Raw genomic sequence first — 20890 nt, 5'->3', positions numbered from 1 at the left:
AACACGGCTGCTACTCTAAAACAAAGTAGGGTACTTAATAGCTGGATCTGATTTTGTTTAAGATACTATTACTAAGTTCCTTTTAACAGCAGGAGCTATGTCTAAAATATGAAGCATACATTTGTCAGCTGGCAAAATATATTCAAGGAAAGGTACTGAGTTCAGTATTCCCTCCCTATCTGGTCTGTGGAAAGTAATCAGTCTGACTTAATCAGTTAGGTGCCTTGCAATAATTGTGTATTTTCCAGACTGGCTTTATATAGCACCTCAGGTGCTCTGTTCTTCTCATTTGTTCAATAATGTGAAAACTAAAGCTCCATTAGGTAACTGGGGAGGAAAAGGTGTTGATTGTATATCTAAAACTCAGTTGATAGTGGTCAGATTCAGTTAATCTTTAGTAATCCACAGCTTTTCCTCTTGTGTCTTGCTATATCAGCTCAGGTTTAATTAAGATTGCATTTGCCAACAGGAGGTTTAACACATTGAAACAAAATGCCATGAAATATTTTTTATGATGTTTTCCCTTTACGATCTTTTGGTTCTCTGTTTTATTTCTTATACTTCCTTCTTATCATTGTTCTTATGATGTGAGATAAAACTAAAACATCTCCTACGAAGAAAATAGCTCACTGGTTTTACAATAAGCTTCTACTAGGGAAAGAATATCTTTTTGACTGGAAATATGACAGGGGATTTATTTATTTTTTACTTTGATGGTCAGCTTTTGAAACAGTCAAAAAAGATTTTTTTTTAATTTGTCACACACAAAAAAAGAGGACTTCCTTTCTGATATGCTTTTTAAAATGTAATAATTTCCTCTTTCTGTGGTTTACAATTGCTAAATCTACAATACATATAATAACTATTTAGTCATGGTTAGAACCTGCCAAGGGATAATTAAATTTTCTCAATTATCTATTTCATTTTACTCTTTAATCTCCTTTAACCTCTTTTCTCTTGCAGGCTACTTTGCACCAGTGCTTACAGAGGTGCCTCAGTTGGCAATGGAATGTAATACTACTGCAGGCTGCCTCATAGCAAAATCTTATCAATATCAGCCTTGTTTAAATTTCACTTAACTCCACCTGGTCTTCCTCTCTCAAGTGTACTAAGATCCATTAATGTCTATCTAAACTACAGGATCTGAAATATAATTTCAACTCATCAAAACTGTTATTCCTCTTCCTCTACTGGCCTAGGGCATACAGGGGAAGCAGCAGACATGATATATCTTGATTTTAGAAAGACTTTTGACACAGTCTCACATGACATTCTCATAAGCAAACTAGGGAAATGTGGTCTAGATGAAACTCCTACAAGGTGGGTGCACAGCTGGCTGAAAGACCGTACTCAAAGAGTAGTTATCAATGGTGCGCTGTCAAAATGGGAGAGTGTATTTAGTGGGGTCCCATAGAGGTAATTCCTGGGTCTGGTTCTATTCAATATTTTCATTCATACTTGGATAATGCAGTGGAGAGTACGCTTATAAAATTTGTGGATAACACCAAGCTGGAAGAGGTTGCAAGCACTTTAAAGGACAGGATTAGAATTCAAAATGACCTTGAAAAATTATAGAATTGGTCTGAAATCAACAAGAAGACTGAGGGGGGACACAACAGTCTGCCATTCTGTTAAGGTCTGTTATAATGAGGATAGTGATCAGTTGTTCTTCCTGTCCACTGAAGGTAGGACAAGAAGTAATGGGCTTAATCTACAGCAAGAGAGATTTTTGTTAGGACACATGTCTAATTATAAGGGTAGATAGAAGCTCTGAAATAGGCTTCCAGGGGAGGCTGTGGAATCCCCATGACTGGAGGTTTTTAAGAAAAGTTTGGACAAACACCTCAGTCAGTAATGGGCTAGGTTTACTTGGGTCTGCCTCAGAGCAGGGGCTTGATGACCTTGAGGTCCCCTTTCCAATTCCAATATTTCTATGATTCTGTAAAACAAACTATCATACTATGAATGGGATTTTGAAACTCACCCATATATGAATGGAACAATCTTATAAGTGGTGAAGAAGGTGATGGGGAGGGAGAGAGAGGATGGGGTTCACTGCTGAAAATGGACTTAATAATCAAACTTAATTAGATGGAGTCTAGTTTAGTCTATATTTACCATTGAGGCTGCTTCTGTCAATCAAGTTCGTGTCAACTGGCCAATAGGCCCCATCTCCATGACGACCTGTTAACAGAAAAGCATGTGTCAGAAACAGAATGACAGATAAACTGATCTAAGTGTGATCTGCTTCTTGAAACAGAGTCCATCTGACAACATTTAAGCCATTAGACAGTGAGGGGAAAAGTAATTCTGTATGTGCATGAGAAAATCTGTCATAAAAGTCAACTTTTAAATGAAGCTGAATTTCAAGCCTTTGAGAGGCTTGCCTTTTTACATTCTTTCTCCAACAGTCCTTGTTAAAGGGACAAAATAAGGTGAGGCAGTAGTAACAGTCAGAATGTTCTTCCTCAAAAGCTGACAGATCTGATGGAAAAGTTAGTTCATAGCACAGATGAAAGACATAATATTGGGCTTCCCTCACATTTATGCGGCTTATGTTCATTGATGGCTCCCAACTGACATTTCTTTGAGTGCAGGTAAATTGTCATTATTATTCTACAAGGTGACAGTACATCTCATCTAGTGTCTGGGTGTCTAGTATTCCTTCTGTTACTTGCCACAGAAGATAAGTTTAATATTTGATTATATTCTTATATGGGGAAAGTAACCCCTGTATAGTTTAGTTTATAAACTGATGTTCTTTGGGGTGCTATACTTAATATTGAATCAAATCAGTCAGAAGAATGTAAGAACACTGTAAAATTGTCAAATAGTATTCCACAAGATATTAAGCAAATATATATATATATCATTTAAATATATTTATTTAATATCATTTATCATATAAATATATATATATATATATATATATATATATATATCATTTTATTCCATCCCCAGAAATACTATTTTTCATGGAATTGCCATTTTTTACATTGAAAATGCAGGAATTTCAAAATGGATATGAAGTGATTATTGTTTTAAAGAAACTAAAAAATCTCCTTTAAAATTAATATTTGTTGTTGTTTTTAAGAAAAGAATATTTGCCCCATTTCACAGGTTTTACACAAACGTGGAAAATAAGGAAAACTTTGACTTCTGAGAAGTTCATATTTTGAACTTAATTTTTGTATGCTTATACCAGTAAGCAATTTTAGGGGCAAATTCAAAATGGTGGCTATGGCCACCTTGAGCCACCCAGGTGATGGATCTGTGATGTTGCCAAGGACTATGCTTATGCCTTCCCCATTCCTGGTAGATGGGGCATGTCAGGGTTGGTAGGGAGCAGGGTAGAGCTCTGCTATACTATGTTTATCTTCCACTGGTATAGGATCAATCAAGGACCATAAACCACTGGTAGAATGTAGTGCAGCTCTGGTGCAGGACAGAATCTGAGTACTTTGCCAGTCTAGGAATCCTATACCAGTAACATACTGCTCATATGGATGCAGCTTATACTAGCAAATCTGTGCTCTTGGCAGTATTACTTATTCCACCCCCATCCCTCTCAGCAAAACAAGCTGTACCAGTAAAAGTGAAATTTTGCATTTATTACTGCATTTACATTAGGGGCTTCTGCTGGCACATCTACGTTTGTCAGGGTGGGATTGCACGCTTTCACACCCCTAACCATTACAGCTATACAGCAGACACCTGTAGTATCGGCATGGCCTGAGTAATGTACTTTCCCAATAGATAGCGAGGTGACTAAGTAGATGGTATTCTTCCCTCTGAGTTCGTAATAAATCAGCATCCTAGCATGGAGTCATGGAGTCCTGTTACTTCCATTTTTCAGGTGAGACATAAAAATGAGCCGATGACCAATTCTGGACAATAAAAAACCCAGGAGTCTTTTTAGAAAAGTTGTATGGGGGCATTTAACCCCAAATGTTCTAATTAAATTCCAGCTCTGGTATCTAGTGTTTAGTTACTTCGAATCCCTCAGTAGTTGCAGCTGGAAAACATTTTCTTCACTTCCTACCATACACTATTATTATATTTGTGCATTGTTAAACAGTTGCAGCATTTCTTTCCAGAGGTAGCTGCGTTTTGGGGGAGTATGAAGTGATTCCTATGTATAATTTTGTCTATCAATTTGTAAAGTGCTTTGCAACGAAAGGAACTATATAAATGTAAGATCATTATCATCATAGGTGACTTCAACATAATCATCTTTTCAATCAGCATAATTGCACAGCAAGGTTGTACAATATTTAGCTGCAACAAGTACAGGCAAAAGTGAAATGAATGTAGGCTGCACTGTAACTCTATTTACAAAAACTGCACTGTATATAAGTAATATTCCCGGGTTTGCACTAGCAGCTTTCAATATATGGGGATAAATTGTCAATAGAACCAAGTAAATTGGGTGTCTCAGTGGGAGATGCTGGTGGGTACTCAGTATTTGTTTAAAATTTTGTCCTTACTTAGGCATCTAAGTGGGACTTGATCTCTTTTAAAAATCTAGCCCTTGCTGTCTGCTTTAACACCTCTCTACAATTTTAGATATTAGCACTCTTCAAGGCATTACATTTCACATTAATTGATGTACAAATATTTTAGAAACTGGAGGCCAATTTAAGGTTTCATGATCCTCATGAAATCATGGATTGAGTAATTGAGCAAAGTACAAACAACATGGCTATTTCAGAGTCCTAAGGCCAGAAGTGACCTTCAGATCATCTAGTCTGACCTCCTGCACATCATAGGCAACAAAGCGTACCCACTTATCCCTGTACTGAGCCCAATAATCTGAATTAGGCTACACCTAATTTACACCTCCCAGAGACTAAATTACTCTATCACACAGGCAGAGAATAGGAAGGACTGAGGTGCCACAACAGCTAAACCCCCTGCAATGGCAGGGAATTGATTTGGTGAGACTTCTTCTAAGTTCATTTTCAACTGAATTGCCCTACAGGCAAACCCTGGTGAACCTGACCAGAGTAAGAGGAACACTGGGATTCCAAAGATCAAATAACACTTACTACAGGGCTAGGTTAAAGCACAGGTAATATAGGCTTGTACCTAGAGACCCAGCTCTTGAAGTCGTATGATTATAAATAAAACAACTGTAATAGTTATTCTTGAAAATGTGACCCAGAGGTAATCAACACAGTGATGACGGTCTGAGTGGGCACACATCATGAAACAATAGCACTGAAAGGCATAAACGGCACTATACATCTTCCTGGATGTTACCGCCAAGAATTGCTGTGTAGAGGAGGGGTCACCCACTCCTGCCCTGAAGGGCTTGAAATCAGACCTAGGAGAGGGCTGCTGCTAGGGAAAGCAGCAAGCCTCGGCTGATTGGGGAAACAGCCACAGCTGTGGCCAAGCCACACCAGGGCCCAGCTGGCCTTTATAAGGCGACGAGGACACACTCTTTCTCTAGATGTTGAGAGGGAGGGGCCTAACTGTTGGGAGCTGAGCAGGGTACCTAAAGTGGAGCAGGGCTGGGGAAAGGCCAGAGGAGCTGCAGAGCTCTAGCCTGGGCTGATAGCCAATGATGGACCTATTCTCTGAGATGCTTAGGACAGCTCTGAAAACACTCAGTGTATGGCAGGAAGAGAAGAGTGCAGCCATACCCACTTACCTAAGCAAATACACCCCAACTTCTGGGGTAAATAATGGGGGGTCCTCTGCTGCCACCCCTTCCTCTCATGCTTCTGTTCTTGGGGGAAAGGAGGATGCCCCAGGATGCTCTGGTAGGGGAGGGAGAACTGTGCCACTGTGCAAGGGATGGGGGGAACAATCTTATAACTTTTCATAAAAAGAAAGCTTTCATAAAAGGAAAGCTTCTAAAATGTCTTTTTGGAGGGATAATCAGCTTCATGGCAAAGGAAAATGATTTAGTTTTATGCATGAAAGCTAATGTTTTCAAATGGTCTAACTTTTGATAAGTGTTGATTAGACTGATAACAGGGCAGAGAAATAAATAACACTTAAGCCCAGCACACAATATTTCAACAAAACTAGCTATCAGCAGTAGCTAAAATTGGATTTATGGTAATATAGATTTATTCTGGTATTAAGATAAACAAACAAACACAATTATTCAACATTTTGATTATCTTGGAAATCTACACATTTAGGAGGTTGTAAAGCTGTAAGGTAAATCTTCAACACAGCGTGCTGGAAGCTAGATGCTAAAGAGTAAATGGTGCTGGTGCAGGACTATTAATGCTGTACTTCGAGCCAACATGCCTTCTTGGAAGCTTTCTTCATCTAGCTCTGTGTGGAGCTTACCACATTCTTCCTTTTGAAAAGTAAAATGATGCACAAGTCCATTGCTACTTTGAGCCCAAGTGCTTCATTCTGGCTTCATGTCTCATTCTCCCATTAGCCTACATACTTAGTCTCATCTACACACAAAACCACCTCCTTTGTGAATCCTTCTGCACTTACAACATCACCTCCTACCTTGCTAAGCCTGCCTCATATCACTGTGATTTTTTTTCTGCCACACTCAGAACTGTTGCTATTCCCCTGTACAGTCTTCCCCTGGATGAAACCCCACCTTTCTCACTTCTTCTTCTTTAGTGGAGACCTTATATTTCCCCCTCAGTATCTGATCTATGTAGTTGGCACAAGGCTGGGTTCTCGGTACTCTGCAGTTTTTCTCTGAGTTGTGTAACGGGTGGCAGAATTCAAACTAGCAGAAATATGTTCAAGAAGTGCCAACTTTTCACTCAAATTATGCAGAAAGGATGGTTTTAACTTTGGACATCACTTCAGTGTGAATGATTTCTGACATTTCTATTTCCCATTTGTCCTCTGTCTTCAATTAGCTCCTTCTTTTGAATGCTTCTGTGACTAAAGTCCTCCACTGGAAAATGTCCTTCTCCCACAACTATAGCTGAACTACCATTATTTTTAATATGTTTTAACTTTGCCTCATCAAGGCCACAAAACTTGAAGTTCCCCCTGACTACAAATTTTCTTTTTCTTGTCAGTTCTCCAGCATTTGTAAATCTGGCATCAATCCTGCTGTAACTCTAGCAGACTTCTTCATTGTTAGCTCATTTTTCCTGATTTATGCTTCATCATTTATATTTTAACTACTGAAAATCCCTTATCTCCAAACTTCAGATATCCCAGAATGCTCTGTCCAGAGTACTCTCACTCCAGGAATTATTGCTTCCATTCTCCTTAATGTTAACTATATTATACATGGGTACTTGCTATGAAGAGTAGTGACATCATTATAGTATGTCTTGCTCTCCATGAAGGACTCATCATCTGATTCATCTGACCCAGATACATCCTTTCTTTACCAATGTTTTCAGCCCTATACTCATTTAACCCTGGGAAAATTGAGAAGTAGTCTTATTTCAGTTTACAGAAGCTGTAAGCAATTTTCCTTCCCTCCAGGAGCCATAGTTTGAGACATGATGCCAGCTATAAGTCCTTCGGCGCTGTGCATGGATACCAGCCAATGCAAGGCCGTAATATGACCATCCTATTTTACTTCAACAAAAAAACATTTCTTATGGGTCACATGATTTTCCTCCACAGGCACCAGAGCTGCCAAAACAAGCTCCAATACACTAACGGACACTCCTCAGACATAGTGTACAATGAGCAAAAGAAAATGTAAGAGAGCCCAGCTCTGCCATTTCGCGCTTCATGTTATTCATAGACATCTTCATTGCCAAAGTTAGGGATTGCCTCCTGGTTGTTCACCCTTGTATTTCCTTAGAGGTACTGACAGTTTTCAATCATAAAAAAGAAAATTATATTTAGTCAAAGATGTCTCAATTAAACCTCTTCATTGTACCAACACACCAAAAGCAGTTTTTCTGCCATAGGATTGTTAGCACAGACAGCTTTGGATATAAGCTGCAGCATCACCCATTCCAAAAGCCACTGAGTATTCTATGTGCCTGCACCCATGGGTGATAACTTGGCCATGCACTTGGTCTGAGTCTGCAGGCTTTATCATGCACAGAAAGGTCAATCTTGGGACTAAGGCACTGGACAGGTTCAATTCCTGGCTCTGTCACAGTGAGTCTGGTCTCGTCACTTAAGGTATGGCGGCACTGCCCTTGGGTGTGAGCCTCCCACCTTAAGTAGACAGACTTAGGTTTGTGGGGCTCGCGCTAATGTGCGAAAAATAGCTGTGCAGATGTTGTGGCACTGGCAGAGGTTTGGGCTAGCCACCTGAGCCAACCCTATTCCCTGGGTCTGAGCTCAGGTGGCTAGCCTGAGCCTCCACTGATGTTGCAACATCTACGCAGCTATCTGTAGTATGCTAGCACAAGCTCTGCTAACACAAGTCTGCCTACCCAGACTGCAAGGCTGACTCCCACTTGCAATGTAGATGTACCCTTAGGGGCAGATTTTTCAAAACTGATCAGCATGTTGGCTGCTCATTTCTTTTGAAAATCTGGTCCTTAGTGCCAGAATGAGAGCTGCCGGGTGTTAAGTACTATTGAAAATTTGGCCCTTAATTAGGTGCTTAAATGAAGCTGAGCTCTTAGAAAACTTGGTGCCAGTTGAGGGTGCTCAGCACTTGAAAATCTTGCCTTGAGACATAAAGCAGCTGCAAGAGAGAAGGTCTGAAACAACTGAAGCTGGCCTTCTAGTAGCTTTGGAGAGCGAGCTCAAATTGGATTGCCAAGCTGCCACCTGGGAAACTGGCTATGAAAGCCGGCCAGGTGTATATAAAAGCAGAGTAAGGAAGGCTGATGGAGAGGAAGGAGCAACAGGAGTTTGAGCATGGAATTGACAGACAGGAATTTGCAAGAGGAAGTAGGAATCTGATTGCCAGGAAACCCATCCACAGGAAAGCTACCCACAAGGGCCTGCAATAGTTTGTTGTAAACACGATAGACAGAATGTGGGACTGGAAAAGTGGCACACACAAATAAGAAGAGAGATAAGATTAACTTGCTACACTGTACAGTTCAAGGTGGCAACTCCATTAGCTGCTCTTTGTCAGGAGGATTGCTACTCCCTTTTAGACTTAGATTGTCAATAATCAATAGATTGGGAAGATGACTCCGTACTAATCCACTCAGCCAGAAAGAAGGATGCCAAAGTTACTCAATCCAATTCTTGGGACTGAGACAGCCGCTTCTGCACCACTCCAGTGGCTAACCAGGATTCCTTCAGTTTTGGGAAATTCCTACCCCTGTTGCTACAATCCTCGTGTAGGGAGCATGGCCAGGGTGTTACTGAATTCCATCTATCCTCAGCGCTTGAATGGCCTCTTAGAGGTGCTGGGCATAAATCAGGTCAGTTCTGGTGGGCCCCAGGATTAGGCAGAGGATGGTGTAAGAGACATAAATCTATCTGTGCCCCCACCAAGCAGAGTTCAACCACACCCAAGAATGAGGGCCACAAGGGTATCCAGGAAGTGGGGGAGGAGAGAGGCCACAGGGGAGAATATTCACAGGGTCTTAAGTTTGTTTTCCTTCAGCCAATTAGATCCTGATATATTTCCAGGCAGGAAACTGGAGTTTTGAGTAGAGATGAAGTTATCCCTTGACTACATTAGCTATATCACCTCTAGATTTGCTCAACTTTCAGTTTCAAACATTGTAGTGTCTCAGCAAAGCAAAAATTAAAACCAATATTCAGTGATATCTTTTTAGCTTCTTTCCCAAGAATGCTAGCTATGCATTGCTCATTAGCAAAGCTTTCAATGTCTCTCCCATTAAGGATGACTTTCTATGGGCTGCTTCATAATATTAGCCATATAACTGAATCCCTGCTGACTTGGGTGGTGGGGAGATGTTCCACAAACAAACGTGGCATTTTAATTTCTGTTTTCCTTAATCTCCTTGCTTATTATACATACAGAAACAGAGTATTTCAACCCACAGCATTATTTGTTTAGAAATAATCAGACATGCTGCCGAAAATCTGGTGCATATTAAAAGTCATCGTCCTCCCAGCACCTGGTAAAGACCCAAACCAGGCAGCACCACCTGATATTGCTGCTTTCTGTGTCTCAAAATTTTAGAGCACCTAATTTTACAGTGAATAACATGAGAGGTGGAGAACACTTTGAATGTCAAGGAAGGAGACTTTCAACAAGATCAAAGCACATGCGACCAAGTACTTGTGCTAACCACATGAATCCAAAATGGTTTTCAAAGAAACCTGAAAACAGGCACTATTTTCTTTGACCTCACTGCAGCATATGATGTGGTATGGCCCACGGGTCTTCTTGTTAAAAACTAAGAATCCTTCCACCATGGGTCACTGATGTCATCGAACTGCTACTCCAAGATAGACGGTTCAAGGTGCATGTAGGTGAGCAAACAAGTGCTTTGAAAAAACAGATGAACGGGTTGCCCCAGGGATCTGTTCTAGCCCCAACCTTTTTCAATATATACATCAATGACCTGCCACCAACCCAGTCATGGAAGTTCATCTATGCAGAAGACATCTGCTGAGGGCTACAGGCTCCAACTTTCTCTGAGCTGGAGAAGACCCTGAGTAACGAAGCTGCAAAGCTTGAAGATATGGTGCCTTCAGCCTAGCACCAGCAAGACAATCTCTGGCATATTCCACCTCCACTACGCCAACTCTAAGACGGAACTAAACATCATAATAAATGGCCAGAGGCTGAAGCATATCCAGTTTATTTAGGTGTGACCCTTGACCGAACACTGACATACAAAAGCCACCTGAGGAAGATAGCATTGAAGGTCAAGACATGCAACAACCTTCTCAGCAAACTGGCAGGTTCTTTATAGGGCACAAATGCTCCATCCCTAAGGACCTCAGCCCTTGCTATCTTGTATTCAAGAGCAGAGTACTGTACACCAGTTTGGAGACAGTCAGCACACATCACAGCACAGATTTGCTGACTTACAACTCAACTCAACAACGTGCATCATACCAGGAACTCTCTGACTGACTCATCTTCCATGCATAGATGACTTGTGCATCCTAATACTGGTGGGGCACAGTCTAAAGGGGAGGACACATGACCACCCCATGTGTCTCCTGTGCCCAAGGACCCCCCAGCCCTGAGCCCAGCCTGGGGCCACTGTGCTCTCCCCACCCCACCAAAGTTACCTGTGTGGGGAAAGGCTCTGTCCTTCTCCCACTGTGCCTCCCCGTGGCACATTCAGCCACTCTCCCTGGCAGCTGGGCCTATCTGGGGAGCAGAGGTGGTGGGACAGAGTCACTTCTCACACTGGCTGAACTAGGCTGCTCAGGGTCACTGCTCTGTGCAGCGTAGCAGCTGCCTGAGAGACAGCCCAGCCACCACTGCCACTGCCCCAGCCAGACTCTTGCAGGCAGCAGCGGTGCTGCACAGAGCAGTGAACCGAGTGGCCGGCATGAGAAGTGGCTAGTCTCACTGCCTCCACTCCCCGCCCGGACCTGGCTGCCAGGGATGGGGCCAAATGTGCTGGGGGGAAAGGCATGGCAGGAGAAGGACAGAGCCCTTCTCCTCCCTGGTTGTCTAAGCAGAACTCTTGAGGGGCATTTGACCCTGCATACTCCCCCCATGCATGGCGTATGCTTCTATGGCTCCTAGTTCTCAGCCACACTGCTCACCCTTACATAATGAGGGAGATTGCAGCTGGCAAGTTGCTTGAGAAGTTATGTGCCAACCCAAGCTTGCCCTTGTTTAATGACCTTTTTAGTCCACCAGCTATATCTCTTTCATCACGACACCTATTGTGGTTGAGGTTGCCATGCTAGGATGTGACAGCAGAGCCCTGTGGTGGGAAGACTGGTGCTTAACTTCAACCAGCAGTCAGTTCCTTGTCACAGACCCTACTGTCTGCTTGCCCGGCTTTGAACTGCCAGGTCATCTGTGGGCCCTTCTTTACCGATTCTGGACTGGACAAGGCCTTTGTGCAGCCAACCAGCACCGTTGGGGGTCTTTGAGACAATCCAAGCTGCAGCTGTGGTGCAGATCTAACAATGATATACATTGTGGAGGAGTGTCTGCTAGCCAAATCCAGCGGTGGGCTCCAAGAGCCCCACTTAGCCACTAGCAACATTATTGCTTGGCTTGGTGAATATGTAAACCGTAAACAAATAAATAAATTTGTTTAGAAAGCAGCTGTTTGAGATGCTCATGAATTACTCATCTTTTTTATCTCTGCTATGTTCACAGCTTCCAAGAGAGACTTAGGGTAGAATACCAAAAGCCTGGAGCTAACAGAAGCTTCGGCAAAAGGTAAAGAGGAGAGTTAGCTGCCTTCTGCTGTCACAGTATGGGAGCAGGTTGCTGTCTCTAGGCTGACATCAGGCTACAGATGTATTTGCAGTTGTTTTCATACTGACAGAGAGGAAGCAGTAAGCAAAACAATGAGACGGTTTATAGTTTTCAGATTAATGATATTGAACACTGGATGGTTTATGCTTCAAATAGCCAAACCGCAACATGCCCACTGTAATCCAAACATGGCAAAGGTTGAATGACAGAAAGTTAAGTTCTCAGCATGACGAGCCTGCCTTAAAAACCCTATTTCCCTGAAAGCTAAAACAATTAGTGCTCTATTTATTCATGAGCTCAAAACCACTGAGGTGTAAAGTGGTTAGGTGCAAGCCACGTGCAATGCATTCATTCCCTATCCAGAAAAGTCAAAATCCTTTGAATTCACAGGGATCTGTTTGGATGCCTTGCTGAATGCCCTCAGAATGACGAAGGCCACCATTTTCTCCAGGATTTTGAGACATGAGTCTTGGTTTTCAGTCTTGAGTGATCTTCCAGCAGTGCTTCTGATGCTAGACCTATCTGAGGAGAACTTCTTTACATCCTGCCTGATATGCTTGTTAGATCAGATACTCAGCAGGTGTAAATTGGCATAGTTCTTCTGGTCCATTGTTTTTTCAATGTTTATAAACTATAGATAAGGCAGATGGCACTCCATTGGAATTGTACATCGTGAAATTATTCCTAATGGTAGTACATTTTATACATGCCCCTGTAAATCTGTAACTCATGGGCTACCACCAAAAGGGTAATGTTATTTGAAAATCTGACTTCTCCTCAACACACAACACAATTCTAATTTGAAATAACACAGCAGTCTATACTGGCAAATTGAACCTAACCAACTCTGGAAAGCTCAAAGGAGTCATTGCATAGATTATTTATTTGAAGAAAAAAAATCTACTGAACTTCCCCCAGGATAAGGAAAATATCAACTCAAAGACTCACATGTTCCCATTGACCAAACATTACAAATCAATGATAAAACTTACCTAAGTCCACACATAAGAATCAGCTTGTCACCTGAGAAGACATGTTTGCCAAATTTGGAACCAACCTTAATTCTGCATGTAACTGCTACTATTTTCTCATTATCTACCTATATACTAATCTGCTCCTATCCAGAGAAAATATGGAATGAAGAACTTGATATTAGCTTATCATATGAAAACTGGGATAGGATAAAACAAAATAAACCAACCTCTTCATCACCCACTGTCCACTTATTTAAAAAAAAATCTTAAAGAGAAACTATTTAGACTTCAACAAGACTTTGTTACTCAGCAACTCTAACAAGCTGTTTGAAAGTATCTACACACCTCGGATCCTCTTTCATGTGTACTTTGTGCCTCTGACAAAAATTCCTTCTCATATGACCTGGTCTATAATTTTACTTTTACCTTCATATTGACAGTTATTGCCTTGGAACTTGAGCAGGCCTATAAATCTCACACATTCAAAGTAAATAAGGGGAACCTAAATGCCATTTCCAAATGCACCTAACCCATGGCACGAAGGCTCCTAAGGGATTTGGGTACATTTGTAAACTAGATTTTGGCTTCTCAGTGACTTAGGCACTTTTGAAAATTTCACACTCAATGTACATTGCCTTAAATCTCTGTGTACCTCTATCCTCTGCAAAGAGCAAGGGGGACTCCCTATTCCTGGACATTCAGGGATGGATTTTTAAAGGTATTTAGGTGCCTAAAGATACAGATTGATGTCAAATGGAATTTTTAAATGTGCCTAGGCACCTAACTCACAGTGAGAAGTCTTTTGAAAATAAGAAAGTTTTTGAAAATCTCACTAGGCCCTGCTTTTAAGCAGTTCACTGTGCTCTTATTTGTTTTCTTCATCTGCTGTGCTTCTTTTCCCTTCTCCTTTGTTGACAAGTGCCTGCCTTGTGCTCTTGCCTCTTTTCCTAGCTTGCTCTTTTGACCTTTTAGATACTGAGCAGCTGACAGCAGAAGTTAGTTGCCTAGGCTGAACTAGCAGAGTGGCTTTGACACCACCAATGCTCCCACCTACTTCACTGCATGCAGCTCTCATGTTATTAGAGCATGCTGTGATGACATAGCTGTCATTAAGGGTCATGGTTAGGTCCTGCTGAGCCATGTGAGTTTCTCATCCTCCCTCTGTCTCCTCTTTCCTGTAAATCTCTTTTTTTGCTCCATCCAAACCATAATCCTAGTGGAAGGATAGGCAGGGGGTTAATGAAACAGCTGCAGCAAAAGAAATGGGAGGGAGCACAGGCAGAAAATTGAAGGAAAAAATAATGCATGGGCACATTTCTCAGTAGCTGCTTTGGAACCTGGGGAGCAAATAGGTCTCATTATAGGCATGACAGTCTTTCTAGATTCCAAAGTGGAAAACTCTGTGGGAGAAACATTGGAGATTATGTTGGCAGGAACAATCCTGCACTAACAGTAGAATGAAGCAGATGCCCTAATAGGGTAAATTCTGTTATTCTATGAGAAGGACAGATGTGATGGAATACACACTAAGGGCCTGATCCAACACTCTTAGGTATGTCTAGGGTGCTTATCACCTTATAATCAAAACTCAGCTTCTAATTGGATTTTATCTTGGTGTGTGCTTCTACTGGGCCAAATCCTGAGATCCTTACTAAGGTTTTACTTGGTGCTTACTTACCTCCACTGAAGCCAATGTCAAAATTATCTTGACTTCAGTGGGGCCAGGACAAACTGTAGTTTGTGTAAGAATTGTGTGAAAACTGAATAAGAACCTCAGGATTTGGCTCATATGCTTAAGAAATTTATTAGATGACTTTAACGTACCTCTTTACTGATTTAGGACCTGATCCAATGCACATTACATACCATAAGATGGGATCCTTAATGACATACAATACTAAGTAGTCCACAGAAATGTGCTGTTTCTGCATGGTCCAAAAGGTGCAAAAGTCTTACTATTATCCCTAAGTGAGATATCATAGATGGATGGGAAATTAAAGCCTGGTTTTTACATAACACAGTCATAAATAACTCAAAATGGTACGTTAGAGCTACTCTGGAAACATATTTGTGTATAGGTAATACCAGAATGTTTCAAAACACAGAACATGAGCTCAGAATATCCTAATGTCTGTTAAAACAACAAACTACATTTATAATGTATCAATAATGTGGCCCAGTCAAAAAACTCCCTAAACAAACTCCAAATCGAAACAAACTAGGGTATTCATAGACTATGTCTGAAATCTCAATATTAACTTAACCCCCTGAATGTATTGGTTGCACTTGAATCTCAGAATATAGTAGATTAAAACACTTTCTGAAATCTATACCCAACCAAATCAAATTTTATTCAGAGTTTATTTAATCACATATATCACAAACATTCCTCAGATTGTTCAAGGGACCGTATTTTAGCCTTTAAGTTACTTTTAAAATTTAATTTTGTGTTCATGAAAGTTGCTGGATTGAGAGCATTGAAAGACCTACACAGGACAGTTCCAGTATGGGCAGGATCTGTAAAAATCCTGACCAGCTATATGATTCAGAGTTTTTCAGTTGTCAATCCTTGGTCTCCCTTCTGGGATTGAAAACAAGATTGCGGAAATCTGTACTCTAGTAACTGAGCTGAGACCACTAACTCATTTAACCAAAAAGCAATCCAGTGATAACACTTTTGTAGTTGCTGACACTGACTTTCAATTTATGGCCTACATACAAGAGTCTGCATCTCAGTACTCCATGAGACATCCTCAGGTTCTTGTGTAATAATGGTGATTAACTATGGTCTGAAGGAGTGTAACTTTCATGTCTAAGACAATTAAACCTAACTGATACATTTAAAATGTGTTTTGATGTTTTAAGAATAAATTTGTGCCTGCCAGTACCACTGGAAATATTCAAGGTGTCTTTCCATTCTATTTGACACAATTCAGATTGCCATGATACAGTTCACCAACAACACATCTAGCAGGAGCTCTATTGCTATGACTGGCATAGCTCTGGAACTGTGTTTTAGACTATATTTAATTTACGGGACACTTTGGTGGAGAGAATCCCCTACAGGAAGTGATTGGTGATGATGTAGTGGAAGAACAGCATGAACATGATTTCTATATGGGGTTGATGGACTGTGCTTGAAAATGGAAGTCAGAAGAAAGATACAGTTTAGTAACACGAGCCTGAGAATGGGGACCAGGAGCATCTCAAATCTAAATTCGGCTCAGAGAGAGACAATAGCCCCGCCCCGGCAAGTCACTTAGGCCTAATCTTCAAATTAGCATGCATCTAAACATGCAGGTCAGCACCCACAACTCCCATGTCACTGTCAGTTTAAGTACCTAATTTTAACTGCTTGACAGTGAGCCTGACACTAGGTAAGATATAGAGCTCCCTGCATGAGGATCTCAGAGTCTCAGTATGGAGAAAAGGAAAAACACCCCTATCTTATTCTGACTGAAAACTTGAGCTCCTACTACACCTATCCGTCAGCCTTGCTGTGCTATCTATCCATCCTGTTGTTTTTACCATATTGATATACTTTTCTATATCAACTTCTATGTGTATTATATATGGCTCTTCGAAACTAGCTCTCTCTATAAGTTATCTTGAGTTACAACTGTGTTTAGTGCCTATAATAGGACAGAAAGTCCTGCTTTCTCACTTTCAGTTCAAAAGAATCATAGAATATCAGGGTTGGAAGGGACCTCAGGAGGTCATCTAGTCCAACCCCCTGCTCAAAGCAGGGCCAATCCCCAACTAAATCATCCCAGCCAGGGCTTTGTCAAGCCTGACCTTAAAAACCTCTAAGGAAGGAGATTCCACCACCTCCCTAGGTAATGCATTCCAGTGCTTCACCACCCTCTTAGTGAAGAAGTTTTTCCTAATATCCAATCTAAACCTCCCCCACTGCAACTTGAGACCATTACTCCTTCTTCTGTCATCTGCTACCACTGAGAACCGTCTAGATCCATCCTCTTTGGAACCCCCTTTCAGGTAGTTGAAAGCAGCTATCAAATCCCCCCTCATTCTTCTCTTCTGAAGACTAAATAATCCCAGTTCCCGCAGCCTCTCCTCATAAGTCATGTGTTCCAGTCCCCTAATCATTTTTGTTGCCCTGCGCTGGACTCTTTCCAATTTTTCCACATCCTTCTTGAAGTGTGGGGCCCAAAACTGGACACACCAATGTCAAATAGAGGGGAACGATTACGTCCCTCGATCTGCTGGCAATGCCCCTACTTATACAGCCCAAAATGCCGTTAGCCTTCTTGGCAACAAGGGCACACTGTTGACTCATATCCAGCTTCTCGTCCACTGTAACCCCTAGGTCCTTTTCTGCAGAACTGCTGCCTAACCATTCGGTCCCTAGTCTGTAGCACTGCATGGGATTCTTCCATCCTAAGTGCAGGACTCTGCACTTGTCTTCGTTGAACCTCATCAGATTTCTTTTGGTCCAATCCTCTAATTTATCTAGGATAAAAGGATTATGTTTGTGCTGACAAAACCTTAACTGTAACATTACTCGTGATACTACACTTGTTCTTTGATCAGTGAATCAAAGTACCATGTACATTCTCAGCATAGACCTGCACTGAGCCTTGCTGAGCAGTAGTTCTGGGCAAATGGAGCTATTTTCCTATTTTCCTAGCAGATTTATATAAACAAACTTGAAATAGCCTTGTTCATATCCTGGTATTATATTTGCACAGTATTCAAGACCCTATTTGAATCTGTAGTAAAATGCATGTTTATTACAGTGGAAAAGGAAGTGATTAGATCTCTTGGTGATACAAGGAATGTATATTCGTATATGATACACAGGCTAGTTCTACCTTCCACTGACACGCTTATTTAGTTCTTCACATGAATTAAACTACAGCACCATTTTTCAAAGGGGGTGCAACCGGCCTCTCTGCTGAGGCTCTGATCTTTTTCCAAGAGGGACTTGGGCAAGTCTAGAGAAAATGAAAAGAAGACTATACTTTTCCCCCCTACTTATTAATTTTTTAAAAGGGCATAGCCAATGCTGTATCTAGAATATTCAATAAATGTTCCTGTATTTTTGCTGGTTTCTACATGGATACAAGCCAGCAGACAAGAAAGAAGAACACCGCTGATCCTGACTTCATATTTAAATTATGCACCTTTTTCATGGGCAGTAGCTGTGGGACAAATACAGAAGAATCCTGAACTTGAGGTAAGACAGGCCTGGATAACCAAGCTATAGCAATTTTGTACACCACACATTCAGAAATATAACTCCAATGCCCACAGAAAAACTACAGCCCTCATCCTTTAAGTAACTCTAGGAAGGCAAACATAAGCACCAGTATGGAGCCCTACTGGGGTTCCATATGGGTGCAGGTGCCTGTCTGTACAGAGCCTGTTGGAGGGCTGAGGCCTAGATTAGTTATTTGCTATCTGAAGTGACAGCTAGAAGGGCATGACACAAAACATTAAATTGTGCAATATTATGTTATATACATGCAGTTTTACATCTAACTTGAATTAATGCACCATACCATAATGCTTTGAAGAGCAACAGTTATCACTAACCCCCCCCCCCCACCACCCTTTTGTTTTCAAGCCTATTTTATGTTATATTGTTGGATTTCAAGTTGATAATCCACATTTATTATGTGGGTAGCAAGTTAGCTGCACTGTTACCAAAATGATAACTCAAGTTTCCCTCTATTTGCATTTATTTAAAATCATTCCCAAGGTATCTGAGCAAATTGGCATCTTCTTTACACTCCTGATTTTCTATTAAGATCAGAATTGACTGATTACTTTATTGCCTCATTTGTAAACTGGCATCAAAGGTAGAAGGAACATTTTGTAACAGGCAGTCCTGGAGTTATAACAGTTGGGGATCTTACTGAAAATCAAGATGCCCCGTTTGTTTTATCAGCTAAGGCAAGTCTAATGAAATATGCTGAGATTTTTGCAGAGATCTAATGGAGTTATGTGCCCAACTCACATTGTCTTTAATTAGAAGAAGAGTGCCTAAGTGGTTTAGGCCCCACTGAAAATCATAGCCTATCTACTTATTATTCTTAATTGTTCCTCAGTACTGATAATTTTATTATTAGGGCTATCAATTAATCACAGTTAACGTATGCAATTAATGCAAAACAAATTAACTAGATTAAAGAATAGTTCCAATTAATTACCATTTTAATTGCACTGTTAAACAATAATAGAATACCAATTTAAATGTATAATAAATATTTCTGAATGTTTTTCTACATTTTCAAACATATTGTTTTAAATTACAACACAGAATACAAAGTGTACAGTGCTCACCTTTTAGTATTATTTTTATTACAAATATTTACATCATAAAAATATAAACAAAAGAAATAGTATTTTTCAATTCACCTTATACAAGTCCACTCAATCTTACGTCTTGTTCAGCCAATCGCACAGACAAACAAGTTTGTTTACATTTATGGGAGATCATGTCGCCCGCTTCTTAACTACAATGTCACCTATGAGTGAGAACAAGCATTCACATGGGACTGTTGTAGAGGGCGTTGCAAGGTATTTATGTGCCAGATATGCTAAAACATTCGTATGCCTCTTTGTGCTTTGACTTGTAGGCTGTAAAGTTTTACTTTGTTTTGCTTTTGAGTGCAGTTATGTCACCAAAAAAATCTACATTTGTAAGTTGCACTTCCATGATAAAGGGATTGCCCTACAGTATTTGTATGAGGTAAACTGAAAAATACTATTTCTTTTGTTTATATTTTTTACTGTGAACATATTTGTAATCCAAAATAATTAAGAGACCACTTGTACACTTTGTATTCTGTGTTGTATTTGAAATCAATATATCTGAAAATGTGGAAAAACTACCAAAAATATTTATAATACATTTAAATTGGTACAGGCAGTCCTCGACTTTACAACGTTTGACTTACGATGAGATGTTTCTGAATTGATACCTTGATTCGACTTATGACAACTGGTTTTGACTTAATGACGCTCGGTCCCGTAATGGAGTGGATTGCAGTTCCAAGTTACGATGTTTTGACTTACAACGCAATTTTCAGGAACCAATTGTGTTGTAAGCCGAGGGCTGCCTGTATTTTATTGTTTAACGGTGCCATTAAAATTGTGTTCATTCGCAACAATTTTTTAAAATCTCATGCTTAATTGCAATTATTTTTTAAATTGTTTGACAGCCCTATTTATTGCTTGTTAGGCCTGCTTGGAAAGAACAATTATTTTAAAAAGGCAAGGGTGGGGGGTTAATTTGAAACTATTTTGCAGCCCACAATTTTTCACATTTTCCAAAACAAAATAAAATTGTTTTTTCATGTAAAAGCATGAAATTTGTGTGTTCTGGTGAAAAAACTAACATTGGTTGAAATCAAATGTCAAGTTTCAAAAAGATAAATGTTGAGATCCCTGTCCCCAAAGATAAAGAATGAAATCCTGAAACCTTAGGGTGGATTTTCAAAACAGTCTAAGGACGTATCTTCACTGGGGTGGGAGGTATGTTATTACCTTGTGGTAACTTACATGATGTAAAATCCTACTTAAGATACAGTTTATAGCTTTCACAGGTGCTAGCAAGTTGAGGTACAGACTATGGGAGAGCATAGGCTTTACACAAAGCTTACACAAGTGAAAGCTACAAACTGCATTGTCTTCACTAGGA

At 40.5% G+C, this 20890-nt stretch overlaps 1 protein-coding gene across 1 annotated transcript in view; it reads right to left on the bottom strand.

The window, feature by feature from the left end:
• The window catches only part of DCC (DCC netrin 1 receptor), a 958218-nt gene that overhangs the window by 57938 nt on the left and 879390 nt on the right, over positions 1-20890 (bottom strand). The window contains exon 22 of the mRNA XM_073343560.1: positions 2119-2184. Coding sequence (XP_073199661.1) covers positions 2119-2184 — 66 coding nt within the window. The remainder of the gene's footprint in view (positions 1-2118; positions 2185-20890) is intronic.

This window comes from Lepidochelys kempii, chromosome 5 (assembly GCF_965140265.1).
Source record: "Lepidochelys kempii isolate rLepKem1 chromosome 5, rLepKem1.hap2, whole genome shotgun sequence".
Taxonomy (NCBI): Eukaryota; Metazoa; Chordata; order Testudines; family Cheloniidae; genus Lepidochelys; species Lepidochelys kempii.
The sequence above is the reverse complement of the archived record's forward strand: the minus strand, read 5'-3'. Positions and strand labels throughout refer to the sequence as shown.